The 21328-nt window shown below is 41.8% G+C and overlaps 1 protein-coding gene across 2 annotated transcripts in view; it reads right to left on the bottom strand.

The window, feature by feature from the left end:
* DGKI (diacylglycerol kinase iota) overlaps positions 1-21328 on the bottom strand; it is a 308370-nt gene that overhangs the window by 114017 nt on the left and 173025 nt on the right. For both annotated transcript variants that reach the window (XM_050918163.1, XM_050918170.1), the window contains 5 exons: positions 17062-17117; positions 15939-16001; positions 15020-15093; positions 13856-13967; positions 8767-8966 (listed from right to left, as the gene is read on the bottom strand). In XM_050918163.1, the coding sequence (XP_050774120.1) occupies positions 8767-8966; positions 13856-13967; positions 15020-15093; positions 15939-16001; positions 17062-17117 (505 nt within the window). The remainder of the gene's footprint in view (positions 1-8766; positions 8967-13855; positions 13968-15019; positions 15094-15938; positions 16002-17061; positions 17118-21328) is intronic.

The raw sequence follows: 21328 nt of genomic DNA, 5'->3' as shown, positions 1-21328 counted from the left end.
AGAGCACAGCCGCTCTGGGTCAGATGCCGCAGAAATAATGAGCTGCATGCCATTCTAGGGGGTGCCCCTGCAACAAACCCACCCATTGCTTCCCTCCTCCCCCAACCCTCCTGGGCTACCGTTGCAGTGTCCCCCCATTTGTGTGATGAAGTAATAAAGAATGCCGGAATAAGAAATACTGACTTTTTAGCGAGATAAAATGAGGGGGAGGCAGTCTCCAGCTGCTATGATAGTCCAGGCAGGACATTAAATGGTGTGGGGGAGATGAGCCCAGCATCCCGCTGCTATGATAGTCCAGGCAGTACAGAATCTTTTCTTTAGACATAAAAGCGGGGGGGCTGATGAAACTCAGCCCCCAGTTGCTATGATGAAGATGGTTACCAGCCGTTCTGTACTATCTGCCGGGAATGACCGGGAGTCATTCCTATTTTTACCCAGGCGCCCCCGGCCAACCTCATCTGAGGCCGGCCAGGAACACTCACGGGATGATGACAAGGACGGCTACCACTCATTCTGCACTGTACCGTCTGCCACCAGGGAAGGGAGGGGAGAGGATGCTGCTGTTCAGTGCCGAGGCACCGCATCTACCACCATGCAGTAGACATATGGTGACACTGAAAATAGTCAAGAAACGATCTTTTTCCCTTTTCTTTCATGGAGAGGCGAAGGGAGGGTAATTTGATGAGATATACCCTGAAGCACCCCAGACAATGTGTTTGACCCTACAGGCATTGGGAACTCAGTCAAAAATGCAAACACTTTTCGGAGACTGCGGGAACTGTGGGATAGCTGGAGTCCTTGGTACTCTCTCTCTCCCTCCCTCCATGAGTGTCCATTTGATTCTTTGGCTTATCGTTACGCTTGTCACACAGCACTGTGCTGTGGACTCTGTATCATAGCCTGGAGATTTTTTTCAAATGCGTTGGCATTTCGTCTTTTATAATGGAGCTGTGATAGAACAGTCTCCCCATACAGCAATCAGATCCAGTATCTCCCATACGGTCCATGCTGGAGCTCTTTTTGGATTTGGGACTGCATCGCCACCCGTGCTGATCAGAGCTCCATGCTGGGCAAACAGGAAATGAAATTCAAAAGTTTGCGAGGCTTTTCCTGTCTACCTGGCCAGTGCATCTGAGTTCAGATTGCTTTCCAGAGCGGTCACAATGGTGCACTGTGGGATACCGCCCGGAGGCCAATACCGTTGATTTGCGGCCACACTAACCCTAATCCGACATGGCAATACCGATTTCAGCGCTACTCCTCTCGTCGGGGAGGAGTACAGAAAACAGTTTAAAGAGCCCTTTATATCGATATAAAGGGCCTCGTTGTGTGGACAGGTGCAGGGTTAAATCGGTTTAACGCTGCTAAATTCGATTTAAACGTGTAGTGTAGACTAGGCCTTGGTGTCTCCTCTAATTCCTCTTCAATGGCTTCCACACAGAAAAATATTGTCTGATTTGTAACCAGAACCTACCTGCCAGCATTGCATGCTTAGCCTGAGCTCTGAAAACCAAACTTTGTTCTGTTTCCTAAATCTCCAGCATCAACAAGAGAGATTATGGAATCAGAACCTAACTGGCAAGTCTTTTAATGATGCATGCAGCAGAGTAGAATGCAGCTCATTGTTCTGCAGCAAAATTGACTCTGCTAGTCTGGCTACAGTAAAGTCTTACTTTTTCCACTAAACTTAACAAACTGACTCAGAAGACGAATGGAAATCAGATATGAGAAGTAAACAAATTTACTATTGCCCCGTGAGCTGCCTTTTTTCTGTCCACAACTTGCACTGTTCCTGAGTATAAACAATATCAATCAACATTGTACAATTGTTGCATCTAAAAAGTCACTTCTGGATGGAACCTCTTTACTTTATTATGTCCCCATTATGTGTAATGGTATATAGAATGAGGCAGAGACTATGCCTTCTTTTATGTTTGGAAAGTACCTATCAGAAACAAACAATGAAGTGAAAAACATTATATGAGTGACCACAGTATATTGACCCTGAACATTGTCCTCCAATTGCAATGCAAACATTTTTTTTTAAACTTTTAAACCAATTTTCTTTGACTGTTAGGTTGCCAGGTGCCTGGATTTTGGCCAGAAAGTCCAGTCGAAAAGAGGACCTGGCAGTGTCCAGTCAAATGTACCAACCGGACACCAAATATCTGGTTACCGTGAGCTAGGGATCGGGGGAAGTGTCAGGTCATCAACCTGTGCCAGCCCCTCCTCAGCCGGGGCTACCTCCTGCCTGCAGGCAGGTCACAGCAGCTCCCGTCCCAGGCCTGGAGCACAGGGAGTCCAGCTTAAGGAGAGGGAGGTGGAGATGATCCAGCGATGGGGGGAGAGGAGCAAGCAGGGGGTGAGGTCCTAGGGGAAGAGGCAGGGCAGAGGTGGGGCCTCAAAGGTCTGGTTTTCAGCTAATAGCACCCATATTGGCTGTATTCACAACTTTTTTACATTTTCTTCTTGCAAATTAGTTTAATTGGCAGGATGTTTGCAGATGCAGAAAATTTTAAGGAAATATTGTACAGTATTTATTGAAAAAGAATTCCAAATTCATAATCAGAAGATGTTCAAACCAGAAAGCTGATTCCGGTTAGCAGTGGTATGCTCATCCAATCAGAGAACAGAAACAAACTCTGTGTTCAATCAAAACAGCACAAGTTTCAAACAGGAAATATTCAATGATGAACTGAATATTCAGTGATGAACAATGAAGAGACCAAGGAATATATGCAGAAATTATTCTATGAATAATTTCAGATAATGAATACATTTGAGAATATCACAATCTGTTCATGGATAACTCAGTAATCAAAGAGGTGAAATTCATTGGATAAATTATTCATTGCCAATTATTTGCCCAGCTCAGGTGGAATGCAACACATGTGAAACTGTCTGGTCCTCTAATAGCTGAAGGCTTGAATAAGGCTATTAGTGCGGCTGCTGTCAGTAAGGAAAGGAAATTCTCCTTCAGCTTAAGTGGCTCAACAGTACTGCTAGATTTAGATCCCTGGCTCAGATTCTATTCAGGAGCAGATTTCTTGTTCATTATCTTTTACAACCCTTAAGACATTTTACTCTCAAAAACAAACATTAAACAATCCTCACTTCCCCACATCTTGGGATGAGATGAATTGTGAAATGACGGAGAAAGGAGATGGCCCTTAGATACTTAGATACTAGGGTAATAAGCATGGTATAAAAACCTAGATTAGGTAAATGGATGAGAAGCAAAATATTCAAAAGTACCCAAGTGACTTAGGAGCCTGAGTTCCATGGCAAGTCAATGAGACTTAGGGTCCTAAGTCTCTTAGATGCTTTTGACATTTTACCCGAGATAAGCTATGAGATAGATAAGGTAGGTGAGTTCCCATTGCGGAGACTGAGCCATTTAAAAAAAAAATATCTATAGGGATGCTGCTCTCTGAAGGCCTAGTATTTATCACTGCCTCAGCATGAAAATATGAAGGAAGAAAAAGTTAGGTTCACCACCTTCCTAATATCCACTGACAACTCACATCCTATGCCAGGAGGTAAAAGAATTTACTAATGAGCACAACAAAGTGAAGACAATCCAATCATCCAGAAATCACAACAGCAGAAGAGAAACCAAGGGGGCCCATTTAATAGCAGTAGTCAAGGGAATGTCAATGACCTTCCTTTTCAGTAAGAAAGGCCTCCGCAGCATTTCTAAGGTCAAAAAAAATAAACGATAGCACCAGAATATCCTATTTCTGTTGGATTTTCCCACCTGAGCAACTTGACTTCAAATCCTGCTTAGGTTCACCACTGTAATATTTCTTAATATCAACTAAAAACTCCAGCAGACAGATGCCAAAACCACCAGACCTTTCAATACTCAGATTCCAAGACCAGAACAGACCATTGTGACCCTCTAGTCTGACCTTCTGTATAACACAGGCCAGAGAACTTCCCTCCAAAATTTCCTAGAGCTGATCTTTTAGAAAAACATCCAATCTAGATTTAGAAACTGCCAATGATGGAGAATCCACAATGAACCTTAGATAATTGTTCAGTTTGTTAATTCCTCTCAGTGTTAGAAAATAAATGCCTTATTTCCAGTCTGAATTTGTCTAGCTTCCAAATTCCAGCCACAGGATCACGTTATACCTTTCTCTGCTAGACTGGAGAACCCATTATCAAATATTTTTTTCCTCATGTAGGTACTTATAGGTTGTAATCAAGTCAACCCTTAACCATCTCTTTGTTAAGCTAAATTGCCTCTTGAATCTATCACTATACTGTCTGGCTACATCTGCTTGTGAAGAAAGATTACTGGTCAGAATAGCATTAGAATAAGAGCAAAGGGAGAAATATATATTGCTCCTCCAAACATGCCTCTTTCTAGACACTTATTAACACATTTCTGTTTACTAGAGCTGAGCAAAATTTGAAATTTCTATCCCGTGGGAAATTCTGACATTTCAACATTTGTTTTAATCCTGAAATGAGACCAAAAGTTGCAATTTAGAAATTTTTCATGGTATGCTGAAAAATGTGTATTTGAAAATGTTTAAATTTGTTTCAACATTTCTGATTGAAACAAAACATTGTGACATTCCTGAAAATCTAAATGTTTCCTTTCATTCTGTTGAGTTGACCCCAAAGGCTTCCTTTTGAGTCAGATCAACCTTAAACTGCACTTTCCTGGCATGCTGCTTTATGGGAGTTTGGGGACCCATTGTGTCCTATGAACCAGACTCTCTGGAGGTGAGCAGTGTTTACAGGTTCTGAAGCAAGACACTGCAGGAAGATAGGCAGCTCTTTGAATCTGAGGAGAACAAGAGTGTTGGGATAGGTGCAGGATGGAGGGGGAAATCTCTGTAGCCCTCCCTCCTTCCAGCATACACAGCCACAAAAAATGGTTCTGCTCTTTTATAAGATACTGTATATTTCAGTTAAATACATAGAGTTAAATACAAAAGAGAAGTCTTTGGGTAATTAATTTGTTATAGCCAGTTTACTATTGCACTTTTCCATTTGAGGGCTTAGAAATTCATCCCTCCAGCAGGTTTATCCCTCTATCAAGGATTAACCTCAAAGAGTTTCACAGTTAGATCCTGTTAAAAAAATTTCATTAAAACTGTTTTTGATGGAAAATTAGGTTTTCAACTACATGACAATTTACCCAAAATGTGTCAGAAAAAGAATTCAAAATTCAAAAACTTTTCAGTTTTTTCAAAGAAAAATCAAAATTTTCCATGGGAAAAAAAACAACCCACTCTCACCACAGTATTTTAGGGCATGTGTTTTGCCTTGGTCCATAGAAACTGTTTTATTTCATAACAGGTTTACGTCATTAACAATTATTTGTATAAGCGGATTCCACTGCTTTTGAGTATCAGAAGGGTAGACGTGTTAGTCTGGATCTGTAAAAAGCAACAAAAAGAGTCCTGTGGCACCTTATAGACTAACAGACATATTGGAGCATAAGCTTTCGTGGGTGAATACCCACTTCGTCAGACTGCTTTTGAAAAAGTCATCGGCAGGGAAGATGGTAAATTTACCATTCCTGGCCAGACCTCAATGCTATAAAAAACAGAACTCCAAAACAACATACAATGGGAAGTCAGAAACATATTAAGAAACTTGAAAAAGAAAAGAAAACTTTCTCACTTGTGCCACTACATCAGACAAAATTCCAAAGGGAGTTTCTGCTATTAACCTCCTCCTCCAATATCATCAAAGTAATTAATAATAGCTTTCAGTATTAGTGTGATGTGAGATTATTTTTTAATTATTGTATGTGCAGAAAGATCAAGAAAAGCTTCCAGCAATTGTAGATGCAGTGCCAGACCCATTCAGTAATCTCACACATCTATAATTCACAGGATGCACTTTCACCAGCCTTAGAAGAAAAATCCACCTATTCTATCAACTGTAAAGATTTTGATGGGATGCCTTTAAACACTGAAGACATCAGATTAAGAAATTTATATGACAATGTAAAAGGTAAAACTTGGTGACTGTGGTGGGATTTTGCAGAACAGTGTCATACTGGGCAAACTCCAATTTAGTCAGCTCTTACCTCTTCCTCCTATAATTCATCTTTATTGTGCCAAGAAACTCGACAGACATGCCACCTGCCAGCCCATTCCACCTTTCTTCCCAACTGCCCAGACACACTGACACACATGCCTTGCAGAGGTTTGAGATTGGGATTAAAATCCTTGACGTATTGCCAGTAACCCTCCAAAAACACAGACTCACAGGTAGATATTTCATTCAAACCAAAAGGTACCCAAACAACAAAAGCTCTGAACCCGATGGAGTTTGGCATTGCATATTCAAACCAATTCCACGGTGAACAATATTCTCCAGGGTTCAGTGGACCTTAATTACTGTATAGCGTTACCATGATGGGGTGGATCAGTATACCCCATCCACAGTTTAAATTCAGATGCTATAGCTCATGCCTGACCATGCTAATGACTAGACTGAAATACACCAAATGCTTTTTTCCCCACTGCTGTGGCCTCTCTCATGGTTGGAAACAATGGCTCAGGATCGAATTTTTCCAGTTTGGACTTTGTAGCACGGAATGGGGTGATGAAAAGAAATTAGAGGTCATTGTTCAGGGGGTGATAGCCTTCTGTTCATCAACTGTTCAAGGTGAAATGTAGGCCTAACATATTTTCCAGACAAATAAGGATCTAATATGGCAAACACAAGCTTAGATTGCTGCTCCAAAACGTTTGTTTCATTAACAGAACTGAATACACAAAACTGAATAAGGAGACATTGGTTGGTATACAAAAGTACTTGATTTTATGAATTGATACATTTCTGCTTCTAAAGGTTGGCAGCTGGATTATAGGATTTGCTGAAAGGAATAACACACTCCTGAGTATGTGGCTGTTTGAATGAAACACATTTGTAGGATGCTGGAGGTATCTGGCTTTAAACCTAGGCGACGTATATACTGAAGGTCTGCCTTGTCTTTTGCAATTTAAATAATACATCATGAAGAAGATGGCAGGAATGCTTATTAGCTCCCATTTCAGCAGCACAGAAAGACGCATTGGTAAATAAAAAATAATGGCATTTTTAATATTTACAGTCTTTTTAAAAATATTCTTATGCTATTAAAATGATCTCTTAGGGATTTTTTTAAAACTAATGTTTTAGTATAAAAAGATATTTTAAAATTTTATCTTCTCTTCTTTGGATGTTTTCTGGCTTCCATTTATTTCAACCTTTCCCTTTTCCTTTTTAGGCTACTCTAATGCTGCTTCCCTCTCATTTTATAGCTTCTCCCCTTACTTGTCCATTCTCACTTTTCTCCTTTCTTTCCTGGTTCCCTGATCCAGAAACTCTCAATCCTAATCCACCCTCAGATGCAACTCCCTAAAGCTAACACACTTATCGTAATCTGAGTACTATAGCTTTTCTTTTAGCAGACTGGGAGCTGTCAAATATACTATATATAGTGTCTCATGCAAAATGCATCCCTCAGTACTTCCTAATAGACTAGGAAAGTCCCCTTTGATTTGCTGATAGTCCAGTGGAACACTAACACTTCCAAGAACACTGCAATGTTTTACCACTGCCCAGATACTGCAGCACAGGATGAATTACTATTTATTTGAGAGCTATTGAACTCTCTCAATTAGGGGTGCATATACGCTGCAGCTGGGAGCATGCCTCCCAGCACAAGTAGACAAACTCAGCTAGCTCTGCTTGAGCTAGCATGAGAAAAATGGTAGTTAGCCACGGCAGCAGCTTAGGTTAGCCACCAAGTACATACCGGGGGTCACATGAGGTTGTAGTCAGGCAGCAAGCCAGAGTCATCACATGTCACCGTGGCCATGCAGCTATTTTTAGCACACCAACTTGAGTAGAGCTAGTACAGGTCTGTCTACCTGTGCTGGGAAGCATGCTCCCAGCTGCAGAGTAGCCAGACCCTAAGGCTTGGTCTGCACTACAGACTTTTGTCGCTATAAATACGTTGCTCAGTGGTGTGGAAAATCCACCTCCCTGAGCGACACAGTTATACTGTAGACAGTATAGTGTACACAGTAGAGCGACGGGAGGGCTTTTCCCATGACATAGCTGCCACTTCTAAGGGCAATGGAGTAACTACATTGATGGGAGAAGCTCTCCTGTCAGCATAGGTAGAGTCTTCACTTAGTGCTGCAGCGGCACAGCTGTAGTGCTATATGTGTAGACAAGCCCTTAGCGATTTATACCAGCACACTCCGATCAGGATTCCACATGGTGACAAATAGCTCTATTCAGTGAATCCTCAGGCTGGTCCCATTTTCATCCGGGAGCAGCATGCTCCCAACACAAAGACTCAATATAGCCTAAGCACATCTGTATCCTGCAGTGGACTGTGGATATTGGTTGAATGGTCTCAATGTGGGACCAAAGAGACTCATTAATTTCAGAAAGCAGATTATATGGCACTTTAAAGGGTGTGAGAGGCATACGTGCACAGCTTCCGTAAGTGTTAGTAAGAGTCACACAGTAGAGTCCACTGAGACCTCCCCAAATAGTTGCCCCTTTGGATAACTGCAAGACATAACATCTTTCTGAAAGCAAGACAAAGGGAACCCTGTTAGTTAAAGCACACAGGAAATCTGGTAACTATATACAATGTGGAGGAGAGGAACGTTCTGGGGTTACTGGACCTCTTTCTCCAAATACTCTGATGGTTCAGTCCATGAAAACTCCCTGTTTGAATTCTCTGCCCAGTAAGAGCATCCTTTTATTAGGACATGAACAAGTCCAACTCACTCATTGAGTAAAGGCATGGATGTTCTCCTCTTGCTCTTCTGCACCATATTGGCCTGGTTCCTTAGGGAGATCCGAATGAGAGATGGAGCCAGTCGACATGGCTCCCCATCCACTTGCATGGGGATAGACTTGTATGTTAACAGAGTCACTTCCCGGCACTGATGCAATCTTTCTCCATGGCCTCCCACCTGAAGAGCAGCCTGCAGAACAAGAACAAAGAGAAGGAAAGCCATAATGTTACCATCCTATACCAGCCACTTGAGTTAGCTTACAACTCCCTAATCCTGTTTTACCCAGCACTCTATACCCTCTGCTACAAACTATTCCATTTGCACGAGACCCACCCTATTGCAGTAAGTGGTTTGCTCTGTCACAGGGAGATTTACATGCTTGCCATAATACAATCCAAAAGCAGCAGCTGCTCACTAATTTGGAGGATTCAATGCAAAGAACCCACTATTCCAAATTCATCACCACTAGGAAGTTGCATTTCAGGCCAACCCCACATTTCCCCCCATCTAAATTTGCAGAATGGCTTTCCAGTAAGAGACATGGGTGTACATGATGCACTAAGGCAATCTTCCAATTAAAGCTTTTCAATAAGTCATTGCAATGAGGCATGACCAATGTAATTCCATTCACAGAAAAGACATAATATGAGACTTGGAATGCTAGAATAAAGTCCTGGAGAGAAGGATCAGTGGGCAGAGGTCAGGTGAAACAGTCAAACATACATGACAAATTCAAGTATCACATGGGTATGAAATTTACCAAGTGGAGGTTGCCTCATCATATGTGGTGTAGATCTATATTTAGAGATATAAATAAACACTTATATGCTTGCACACATCCGAGGTGCATTTCTGTATATTTCTACATCTTGTTTTAAATTATGATTGCTTGTGTTGCAGCAGTGCCTACAGTCTGTGACTCAAGGATCAGGGTCCCATCTGTACGATCTAAATGCTTTTTCAAGTAATAGTATTAATAGGGGTTTTCTTTATTACCAAGGCAATACTGTCCTTGATGTGAATTAGATTAATCTGAAATAATTATTATGGCAGTTTATAAAGCAATTCAGCATCAGGAGTAGACAAGCTGAAAAGAGCAAGGAGAAAAACCTTGTTCAATAACTGCAGCTGGAAAGCAACTAAATGCTTTATGTTCAACAATTGTCTTGAAGAAACGAAACGAGAGAGCTGTACCATGTACCCTCTGAGACACCCACCCACTGCCCCAACATTCTGTCCATAAGTTGACAGAAACAAGTCAACAGAAACAGGGCTGCATAGTTCTCATCAAACAACACGTTCTTGAATGACAGCATTCTGTTAACTTAAAGACAAAAAAATTAGCCAGCTTTCCAAGCCCATCTCCTCTCTCCTACCTTAGTACATACAACCTCTTTAAAACCTAAACCAGGAATGAAAGAGCAGTGGAATAGGCAAAGGGAATTAAAACATATCAGAGACAAAAAGGTAGAGAGAGGTTGTTAATGGGCCCTCGAGATTTAGGCAGGCATCTTGGGGCAGAAACACTGTATTTTAATAAAAATTGTGAATATTGTCTATCAGATTTAAAAAAATCTAAATTAATACAACATTAGCATCAAGAGTTACAGGAACTGAAGTCAGGACATTCACTGTTTTGTTTCCCATAGGAACCTTAACTGTGCTATTATGAATATATCACCTAGGCTATTGGTTACATGATGATGATAATCATCATCATATTACTTAATATTTATACAGGGCTTTTCATCCAAAGATCTCAGTGTGTCACAAACGTGGACAAGCATATGATAAAGCATAGTGTGATGCACAAAATGTCAGCTAAGATACAGAAAAGGTCTATCATTATAGTGACTCTTCAAATCATAAACAAATACAAAACCTTAACTCTGATCTCAGTTTCTTTTAGGTAGAAATAGCTCACTAAGGGATCTGATTCTGAATTGTGGCCTAAATGAGTATATGCAGCTCAGGAGATGGATGGCAAAGGTGGCTGTGCCTCAACCTCTGTGGCCTTCTGGAGGCAACCCCAAAGACTACTAGTGTGACCAGATAGCAAATGTGAAAAATCAGAAGAGGGGGTGGAGGGTAATAGGAGCCTATATAAGAAAAAGATGTCAAAATCATGACTGTCCCTATAAAATTGGGACATCTGGTCAGCCTAAAGACTACTCTAAGTCACTGTGGCCTGCATTGATTCCCTACGGCAGTGTTTCCCAAACTTGGGACACCGCTTGTTTAGGGAAATTCCCTGCCGGGCTGGGCCAGTTTGTTTACCTGCCACTTCCACAGGTCCGGCCTATCATGGCTCCCACTGGCTGTGGTTCACTGCTCCAGGCCAATGGGAGCTGCTGGAAGCGGTGCAGGCCGAGGGACATGCTGACTGCCGCTTCCAGCAGCTCCCATTGGCCTGGAGCAGCGAACCCTGGCCAGTGGGAGCCACAATCGGCCAAACCTGCAGATGCAGCAGGTAAACAAACTGGCCCGGCCTGCCAGGGGCTTTCCCTAAACAAGCAGCGTCCCAAGTTTGGGAAACACTGCCCTATGGGATGTTACACTGTAAATACAGTTCAGTGCATTCCAGATACACCTACTCATTCCTCCAATACATCCTGCCCCTTTCCTCAGTTATAACTTGACATACATCTACACCAAGCACTGTAATAGTGGGGGTAACGAAGGGTTATTCCACCAGACATACACTACTAGGGAATTCCACTGATGCTAGGGGTACTCCCAGTCAGTTGCCACTGGCTTTGTGGCACCCATATGATAGCTCCACCAATATACAAAGGCTATAGCAGAAACCCCAATCAGGGGCATAGACATTTAAAGTAGGTCTAGCAGTAAGGCATCTTAGTTTTGCTTATGATGGAGATCAAGTTTATTTCAGTGTGAGGAATGAGATGTCTGCATTGTGGATGGCTGTATAATGAAACTGAAAAGCACTTCGGCATGGAACTGACGAGCCTGTGAATGCATTTGGGTGCTACAGCGAAAAGGTACAAAGACTGAGGTTGGTCTGGAGGGTAACACCATTGTAACTGGTGATCTTGTGTTTTTAAGGTTTGTACTCGGGAAATGCACTTAGAGTTAACTTTTTTGTGAGGGAACAAAAGAAAAACAATTATAGTGGCACTTACCTGATGCTTTCAAAGCACTTTACAAACATTATTCAATCCTCATAACACCTTTGTTGGGCAGGTAAGAATTATCACTCCCATTTTAAGTTAAGTGACTTGCCCAAGACTACACAGCAAATCAGTGTCAGAAGGGAAGCAGCACTCATATTTCTAGATTGCTGCTCTGTGTTCTGACCCGTAGACAACACCCCTTTCAAAAAGTTTTATTCCTTTTCCACTAAATCACACAATGTTCTATTATTTCTCAAGTACCATGTTATCTTGCTCAGGATTTTAAATGGCATAATTGTAACGCACAATTGAAAGATGATGACACAGGGTTAAGGTTGCTGTGGAAATGCTCACTCTGAATTCCATGGCTGGTGCATATAAAAATGCAATGCTTATTTATGCATCAGCATGATTTTGTGTATTAAGGTACTCCACATATATAGATCTTCTTATGTAAATATTCATTATAACACAGCACAAAATAAATCAGCCCCACTGGCTTTAGGCAAGACTTCTGAAGGCACTGTAGACCTTGAGACCAAAGAACAAGTCATCAGAATTTGAGCTAACATATGCAGACTGTACAATTTTTTTAATCATTTATAATATGTGAGCACCAGCTAGAAAACACAAATACTTAAAATAAACACTTGCACTACTCAATCAAGGGTGTTTCTCTTATGGTCTATGATCTTCTTAAAATTTCTCTCTCCCCCTCACTCTGATAAAACAGGGAAAACGGGAATTTTCTGAGAATATTTAATGCAGCAATTGAAATACTTTTAAACTATTCAGATTTGTAGGTGTGACTTTACGTGGAGAACTTTTGCAATACCAGTGATGGTCAATTCTAGATGGTCAGTTCTAGAGTACAGCAGAAAGGAATGCTCAATTTCAAGATAGAGATACGGCCTTTAAAGGCCAGGAGTCCCAGCATGTAGTGCTCCATATTGCAAATAAGCTGCAGGACACACCTACATACTGAAGACGAGGAGGGCTACAATGTGTGTCTATTTTAAGCAAAATTAGATATGTCCATTGAGCACCTGGTGATTTGACAACATGGTGCTTCTCAACATTGCAAAGTTGGGACAACCTTTAATCATGTGATTAGTACAGATGGTTTAAAAAGAGTAAGTATGTTTCATAAAAAGTTTTAGGGAGAAAAAACCTAAAGATGTTTATTTTTCTTTTCTTTTTTTCTTTTTTCAAACAACAAAATTACCCCCCCACCCGCCAACACACATGATTTCTTACCTTTTTTTTTTTCTTTTCTCCCAGTGAAAAAGTGAAAGTAGGATTTTCCTCACAATTTTGACATGGAATATTTTGAAATTTTCAAAAAAAATTGTCAAAATATTTTGTTGGTTTACAAATTTTATCAAAGTGTCATTTTTCTATACACAAAAAAATTGTTTCTGGAACCCTATTTTCCAACTATGAATTTCTGACTAGCTCTAATGTAGATGGAAAATATATAAAGACCATAGTTGTAGTGGGGCTAGTAACAAACAGCAGTTATTGTGAGACCATAGACGTTCCCCATAGTACAAACACACATACATATGCACACACATCCCTTCTATAATACTTTAATCTTTGAATTTTGATTTGGGAGCATTTTGAAGCACCATTAGATATGTTCAAAGTGACCAGTTTTTCAGGGAGTACATTTTTACAATGAAATAATACTTCTCTTCCTTTGAAAACCATTATTTCTTCATAATTAAAAAAAATTGAGGCAAAACCAATTTTTTCCACCTTATTGAACCCAGGAAAGCATAGGAGAGAATCTTTTTCTTTTGAAACTTTGTGCATCTTAGTGTTGAGCCATGGAAATGCGGTGTCTCATACAAAATTGCACACAGAATAGTCCCAGTGCCCTAAGCAGTGTGAAATCTACTGCATGCAAAAAAAAATACTCAGCTCTGCAAAAATTCTCACCAGAGAGGCCATAGTGAACCCAATGACCTCAATGTAACCATCATCATGGCGCTGAGGTTCAAAGTCTCTGTGGTCGCTGGGGGTACCCCAGGGCATTGTGCCAGCACAATACCTGCAGAAAGAGGTTTAGAAAATGACAGCTTTAGGGAGCATACTAAGAATTTGCCCCACTGAGTCTTACAATAATTAAAAGAAAAGAAAGTATAAGTACTGGCCAGTTCTTTATCTTCTGAGTGAATAGCCATACATCTATTCCAAAAGGCATTAAAATTCATTCTGGGGCCTCCCAGTGACCATACATATAATTACAGGAGAGATCAGAAAGGGAACCTGCCCTCCAACTTTCAAGCTGGTGGGGCAGGCAATTAGTTTGTCTATCCCAATTTCTGGTAGGTTGCTGAGTGGAGATGGGAGGCAGCAGAGAGGGGACAGTGCCTTTTGGCAGTAGTGCTCAGGATTCTTCTCTTCTCTCTCCCTCTAGTCCTCCTTCAGATCAGCTACTCAACTGGATTTTCACCTGCAGCCTCCTGCCAACAAAGGCTGCTTTGTGCCCTTACTATGAAGGCAGGTGGCTAAAACTAAGCTTGCTTTCTGCAGACCTTAGTTTCCTCCCTCCCTCCTGGCTCAGAAGGTCTAGGAGCAGAGAGGGATGCAAAAGCTGGGATAGACTGGAGGAGGAGCTCCAGACAGTGGCCTCCTACCTAATGGCTGCTGCTGCTTCTCTCTCCTGCCTACCTTTAGGGATATATGGGAGACCTTGCGGAGCAGGGGGTGGGGAGAACTCTGGAGAGGAGACTCCACAAAGAACCTTGCAGAGGGGGCAACACAGGAGAGAGAGGAAGTGAGTACCTTGGAAAGGGAATCTTTGGAGAGGGGACAGGAAAGATGGGGGAATACTGGGCTTTTAAAAACACACCCCACTGTTTGTGACAACCTCTGAGATGTTAGGAAACAGTGTTTCTTCCAAACCCATTTGGAGCTCTTCTATTTAGAGGTACTGATCTGATTTTTTTTCCTCCTGCTTTGTGTTTCTAATGAAGCAGAAGACAACTCTGTTCTATCTGCTGACTTCCTTGTTCATGTATTATGTGCACAACTCTGGAAATTGTGTTTGTTAATTAATTGTTCCTATGAAGCCAGCACTTTGTTGTGACTGGAGCTTACCTGGGTATATTTAAAAACACTATACACTGGAACTTCAGCTCCTGAATCTTTGGGGTCAGGTCTGTTCCATCACACTGCAAAAACCAAAGCAACAGAACAAAGAGGGGTTTGTAAATGGGGTCTCAGACAGGGTAATAATTGCTGTTACCCCATTTTGTAACAACCTGCCCAAGAACATGGATCGCATTTTAGAAATACACATCTCTCTATAACATAGTTGCTGGGCACCATTCACTCTCTGTGAGATAGGGAAGGGTGTGTTACTCAGTGGGAAATTGTCATGTATGTTCACGGCTGGTGCAAGGAAGTTTCCCGCCCTAGGTGAAACTTCCACCTTGCACCCCCTCAAGCCCTGCAGCAGCTCCCCTCCCCAACCCTGAGGTGCCCCCCCAGGGAGCCGTACAGCACCTCCCCACCCCAGCTCACCTCTGCTCTGTCCTCCCCAGCACTCCGCCCCCAATCTAATTTCCTCCCCTTGTGGCATCAAACAGCTGACTGTCGGTGGTGCGCTGACCCAGGGGTTCGGGCTGCTGGCGGGGCGGTGACCCAGGGGAACCCCTCGGCTGCCGGCGGTGGCTCAGACTCCCTCTCCCTCCCACCGCAGCGGCCGCTAAAACCCTTTAATAAAAAAAAATTGGGGGTGCTGCTTTTTGGTGACCCCAAATCTTGGCGCCCTAGGCAACCGCCTAGTTGGCCTAAATGGTAGCACCAGTGCTATGTATGTAAATTCCGAAAGGCTTTCTACAAAATGTGTTTCAAATGTCACAGTCAAAACTGAAAGTAACAATCAATGGTCTGGTGTGATTAGGTCTGTGTTTTCTCAGCACTCCCTCTCCCTCTCCCACACACATATTCTCTCTCTCTCTTCCTCTCCAGCTGTCTCACTGCAGAAAATGGTGCCATGCTTTCCTATACTTACCACAACTTTAACATGTTTGGATAAATCTCTGGAACTTCTCTGCAGGAAGTCTGAAAAGGCTGCCTACCAGACATAGGAAAAGGGAGGGAATTCAAATCAGAATTTTTTTTATTTGAATGATCTACAGCTTCTTCCTGTCACTTTCCTTCCTTTGCATCCCTCCCTAGATTCTACCACCACATACCATCCTGAGCTAAACTCTTTTCTTTCCTGCTCCCGTTGACAGAGTTTTAGGCCAAGTTTCTTGTTAGCATCCAGTCAACAGTGCATGTTTCAAATTCTCAAAAATCCCTTGAATCAGAGCCAGGGGGTGAGGACACAGAAGGGAAGATTGGTCCACTTGTTTTGCTGCATTAAGGTGCTACACTAAGAAAAGGCACTCCACTTGGGAACATTTACCATGGAATACCATTGTGCACTCAAATCATCATGCAAATTCTTGCTCTGGTTTATTTGTTTGTTTTTAAAGCATAAGGCTTCTGGGTGTGACGACAGTGATAGAATCTGACAGCAGAAAGACATGTATGATGGCAAGTATTATCCAGTCAATGCCCTCCTTTCCTAATTACACCTTAGAATAAAGCTGAAGCCCCGTCCACATCCCTCCTGGATAAGAAATTGTCATCTGATTTGCATATTCATGTATGAAAATGAGATGCTCCAAATAGCAGCTCTCTGTCCTCCTCCTCTCTTTAGCTCCAAGTCCAGGAATGCTCATCAGGGGCTGAAAGATGTGGTCAACAATTTTTCCTATGCGCTAGCAATTTCCCCAGTAAATTCAGTATCCAAGTGCTGCCCACAGATGGGAATAAATGTGAACACAACAGTGAAGCACTTGCCAATCTGCAGCAGTGGGTACAGGATATTATCAGTCCTCCTCCAAATGCTGTAGCACTCTTCTGAACTACTAACTATTAGGGGGAAATAATACTTCAACCTCTTCCAAACAGACATGGGGAGGCATGGCCAGAAGTAGCTGGAAGCAGGCCATGTACTTTTAAAGGTGATGGGCAAAAGAAATGGTCATAAGTCTCAGGAGTGAAAGGGAGAGGAAGGGGAATAAATAATAAATAATTTAAATAAATAAACCAAGGCTATTCTGCAAAATCTATTCGCAACTCACCCCAGCATAAAACATTTTATTTCGAAAGCGACTGTTGAATTTCTCTGGATTTGCTTCTGTAAAAGAAGAACAAGGAAGAAAACAAAGTCGTCGTAAGGGAGAAAGTCTGCAAAGCACCCTTGCTGTTCCAAGAAGTTTCATTCCAAGCTTTCCTGGAGGCAGGAAGACAGATTTCCAGCCTTTGCATGCTGCTAGCTTTCAACCCATGAGGGGGAAAGGGCAAGGGAAGTCTTTATTTTCAACACTATCTACATCAGCAACCCTAAAAGAGCAATTCCATGTGTACTGTACATGCACCACACATTGGTAATTAAAAGGTGAAAAATGTCAAATGAATTTTTACTTTGCAAGAATCTATCCTCTATGCTATTCTTTGCTAGTGGATTTCTATTTAGTGCAGCCCCTTCTTGGTGTAAGGTAGAGTGGATGAGGAGAAGGGCAGACAGCCCCTAAGGCATGAGTCTCTTGAGGGAAATTTACCACACCACCACCTTAGAGAGTCACATTGTCTCTTTCATGATCCCACTGTAAACTTCCAACAGCACAATAACAACTTTTCAGTGACACAAGTACACACTGTACACTGAGTAGATCTCCGTTTGGATCATTCGAAATCTCATGAAACATTTGAAACAAAACTGAATGGTTCATAGATTTTCAGGCCAGAAAGGACCACTATGATCATCTAGTCTGATCTCCTGCATAACCCAGGCCACAGAATTCAACCTAGTGATTTCCGTACCTAGCCCAACAACTTGTAGTTAAAGTAGAGCCTAATTAGAAAGATATCCAAATTTGATTTAAAGATTCTAAGTGATGGAGAATTTATCACATTCTTGGTAATCTGTTTCCAATGATTAATTACTCATGGTAAAAACTTCTTGTCTTTTTTTTCCAGCCATTGGATCTTTTATGCGTTTGTCTGATAGACTAAAGAGCCCTCTACTATCAGATATCTTCTCTCTGAATAGCTACTTATAGGAGTGTGATTAAATCACTTCCTAGCCTTCTCTGCGATAAGATAAATAGAATTATTTTAAACTTCCACTGAAAGGCATATTTTCCAGCCCACAAACCATTCTCATAGTTCTTCTCCAATTCCTCTCTAATTTTTTCAGCATCCTTTCTAAAATGTGCATACCAGAACTTGTAACAGGATTCCAGCAGTGGTCTCACCAATTCCATATACATAGGTAATATCATCTCCCATTTTTATGCATGATGATTCCCTGTTAATCTATGCAAGCATCATGATAGCCCTTTTGACCACATCATCACACTGGGACCTCATATTCACTTGGTCACCTATAAAGACTCCCTAAGGCCTTTTATGAATCACTGCTTTCCAGAATACAGACTTCCATATTGTAGTGTGACCTACATTTTCTATCTGTTGATGTATGACCTGCATTTGCCTGTATTAAAAACACGTGTTTGATTGCACTCAGCCTGCCAAGTGATCCTGTTTGCTTTGTTGTGGGTAAACGTCAAATGCAGGACTCTACCATATCAATACATTCCGGGCCACATGTTCAGAAATCATTTATTTTGTTGTACCTGCAAGTTGCATCCTTATTTACATGCACAAGTGGTGGTTCTGCCTACAAAGGGTTACAGTGTCCTCAGCAGCTGCTGAATGGGATATCTGCTTCTCCTTCTGAATGGCCACATTAAAATTGCCTGAATTGCAGCTCTGGGTATAGGTGGAAGGCAGCGGCTGCATGCCCTGGACCACCACAGTGATGTTGCACTCTATATGATTTTAGGAAAATATGCTAATGAGTGTGTAGATAATGTAACTAAAATATGCTCCATGCAAAAGGTCTCTTGTAAGGTATCATTACAAAGCTTATAATCTACTGAGTGTGGTCATCCTATTTGTATAAATGTATCACTCTTGTAACTGAAACTAGAAATATGAAATATGATTCTGAGGGCTTATTATAATTATGCAAAATGTGAGCCATTAATGGTGGTTTGGAATCTTGATGGCTCCCATCAACCAGGACAATTGACTGTGGATGGCTCTGTTTGCTTGCAGGCCTTGCTTTGAGTCAGGCTGGGAGGAACAAAGTCTTGGGGTCTCACAAAACATGTGACCATGTCACCTGGTAGTGAAATCCATCTTAAACCCGGTGCTTTTCCATTTAGAACTGGGGTTGGGGACCCAGAGAGACAAAAGATTCCCAACTTATGCCAAAGCCACATAAGGGGGTGGAACAGAACAAAGTGGGCTGCAATCATGAGAAATCCCCTAGCTACCACCTGAGCTGGAACAAGGGCTGTACCAGGGGAAAGGATTGTGCCCAGATTAGAAAGGCATCCAGTCTGTGATAGAAGCTTATTGAAACATCTCTGAGGGTGATATGTTATCTGTATTCAGTTTTCTTACTGTATTAGGTTTACACTTGCGTGTTTTATTTTATTTTAACATAAGAACGGTCGTACGAGGTCAGACCAAAGGTCCATCTAGCCCAGCATCTGTCTACCGCAGTGGCCAATGCCAGGTGCCCCAGAGGGAGTAAACCTAACAGGCAATGATCAAGTGATCTCTCTCCTGCCATCCATCTCCATCCTCTGATGAACAGAGGCTAGGGACACCATTCTTTACCCATCCCGGCTAATAGCCATTTATGGACTTCATCACCATGAATCTATCCAGTTCTCTTTTAAACACTGTTATAGTCCTAGCCTTCACAACCTCCTCAGGCAAGGAGTTCCACAAGTTGACTGTGCGCTGCATGAAGAACTTCCTTTTATTTGTTTTAACCATGCTGCCTATTAATTTCATTTTGTGAGCCCTAGTTCTTGTATTATGGGAATAAGTAAATAACTTTTCCTTATCCACTTTCTCCACATCACTCATGATTTTATATACCTCTATCACATCCCCCCTTAGTTTCCTCTTTTGCAAGCTGAAGAGACCTAGCCTCTTTAATCTTTCCTCATATGGGACCCACTCCAAACCCCTAATCCTTTTAGTTGCCCTTTTCTGAACCTTTTCTAGTGCTAGAATATCTTTTTTGAGGTGAGGAGACCACATCTGTACACAGTATTCAAGATGTGGGCGTACCGTGGATTTATATAAGGGCAATAATATATTCTCAGTCTTATTCTCTATCCCCTTTTTAATGATTCCTAACATCCTGTTCGCTTTTTTGACTGCCTCTGCACACTGCATGGACATCTTCAGAGAACTATCCACGATGACTCCAAGATCTTTTTCCTGACTCGTTGTAGCTAAATTAGCCCCCATCATATTGTATGTATAGTTGGGGTTATTTTTTCCAGTGTGCATTACTTTACATTTATCCACATTAAATTTCATTTGCCATTTTGTTGCCCAATCATTTAGTTTTGTGAGATCTTTTTGAAGTTCTTCACAATCTGCTTTGGTCTTAACTATCTTGAGTAGTTTAGTATCATCTGCAAACTTTGCCACCTCACTATTTACCCCTTTCTCCAGATCATTTATGAATAAATTGAATAGGATTGGTCCTAGGTAATTCACTTTGTTCTGTCTATTACTACTTGGAACCACTTAAATCCTACTTTCTGTATTTAATAAAATCACTTTTTACTTATTAATTAACCCAAAGTATGTATTAATACCTAGGGGGGGCAAAGAGCTGTGCATCTCTCTCTCTATCAGTGTTATAGAAGGCAAACAATTTATGAGTTTACCCTGTATAAGCTTTATATAGGGTAAAAGGGATTTATTTGAGGTTTGGACTCCATTTGGGAGTTGGGCATCTGAGTGTTAAAGACAGGACCACTTCTTAAACTGCTTTCAATTAAGCCTACAGCTGTTAGGGGACATGGTTCAGACCTGGGTCTGGGTTTGCAGCAGGTTAGCGGGTCTAGCTCAAACCAGGAAGGGCACTGAAATCCCAAGCTGCCAGGACAGGAAAGCAGGGGCAGAAGTAGTCTTGGCACATCAGTTGGCAGCCCCAAGGGGGTTTCTGTGATCCAACCCATCACATCCACTTCTCAAGAAACTGAGTGGGGAGGAGTGAAGCGCTCTGTCTCAATTACACCCCAAGCTTCAGCCACTAGATGTGGCCAGAAATGGGGGTAAGGATTAGGAAATAAGTGGCACGTCTAAAAGGGGTGAAGTAACTGAGCAAGAGCGGAACAGGGGAGGAATTGTGACTCAGAAGCAGAGTTTCCTTCCCAGAGTGCTTCCCGGAACAGCATAGCTACATGCTGCCCCATATTCAGGACCAAGCCTAACAGTTCAGTCTCCCCTCAAACAAGTAACTGGTCA

The sequence above is a fragment of the Gopherus flavomarginatus genome, chromosome 1, assembly GCF_025201925.1.
Source record: "Gopherus flavomarginatus isolate rGopFla2 chromosome 1, rGopFla2.mat.asm, whole genome shotgun sequence".
Taxonomy (NCBI): Eukaryota; Metazoa; Chordata; order Testudines; family Testudinidae; genus Gopherus; species Gopherus flavomarginatus.
Note: the sequence above shows the minus strand (reverse complement) of the source record. Positions and strands in the feature narration are given on the sequence as shown.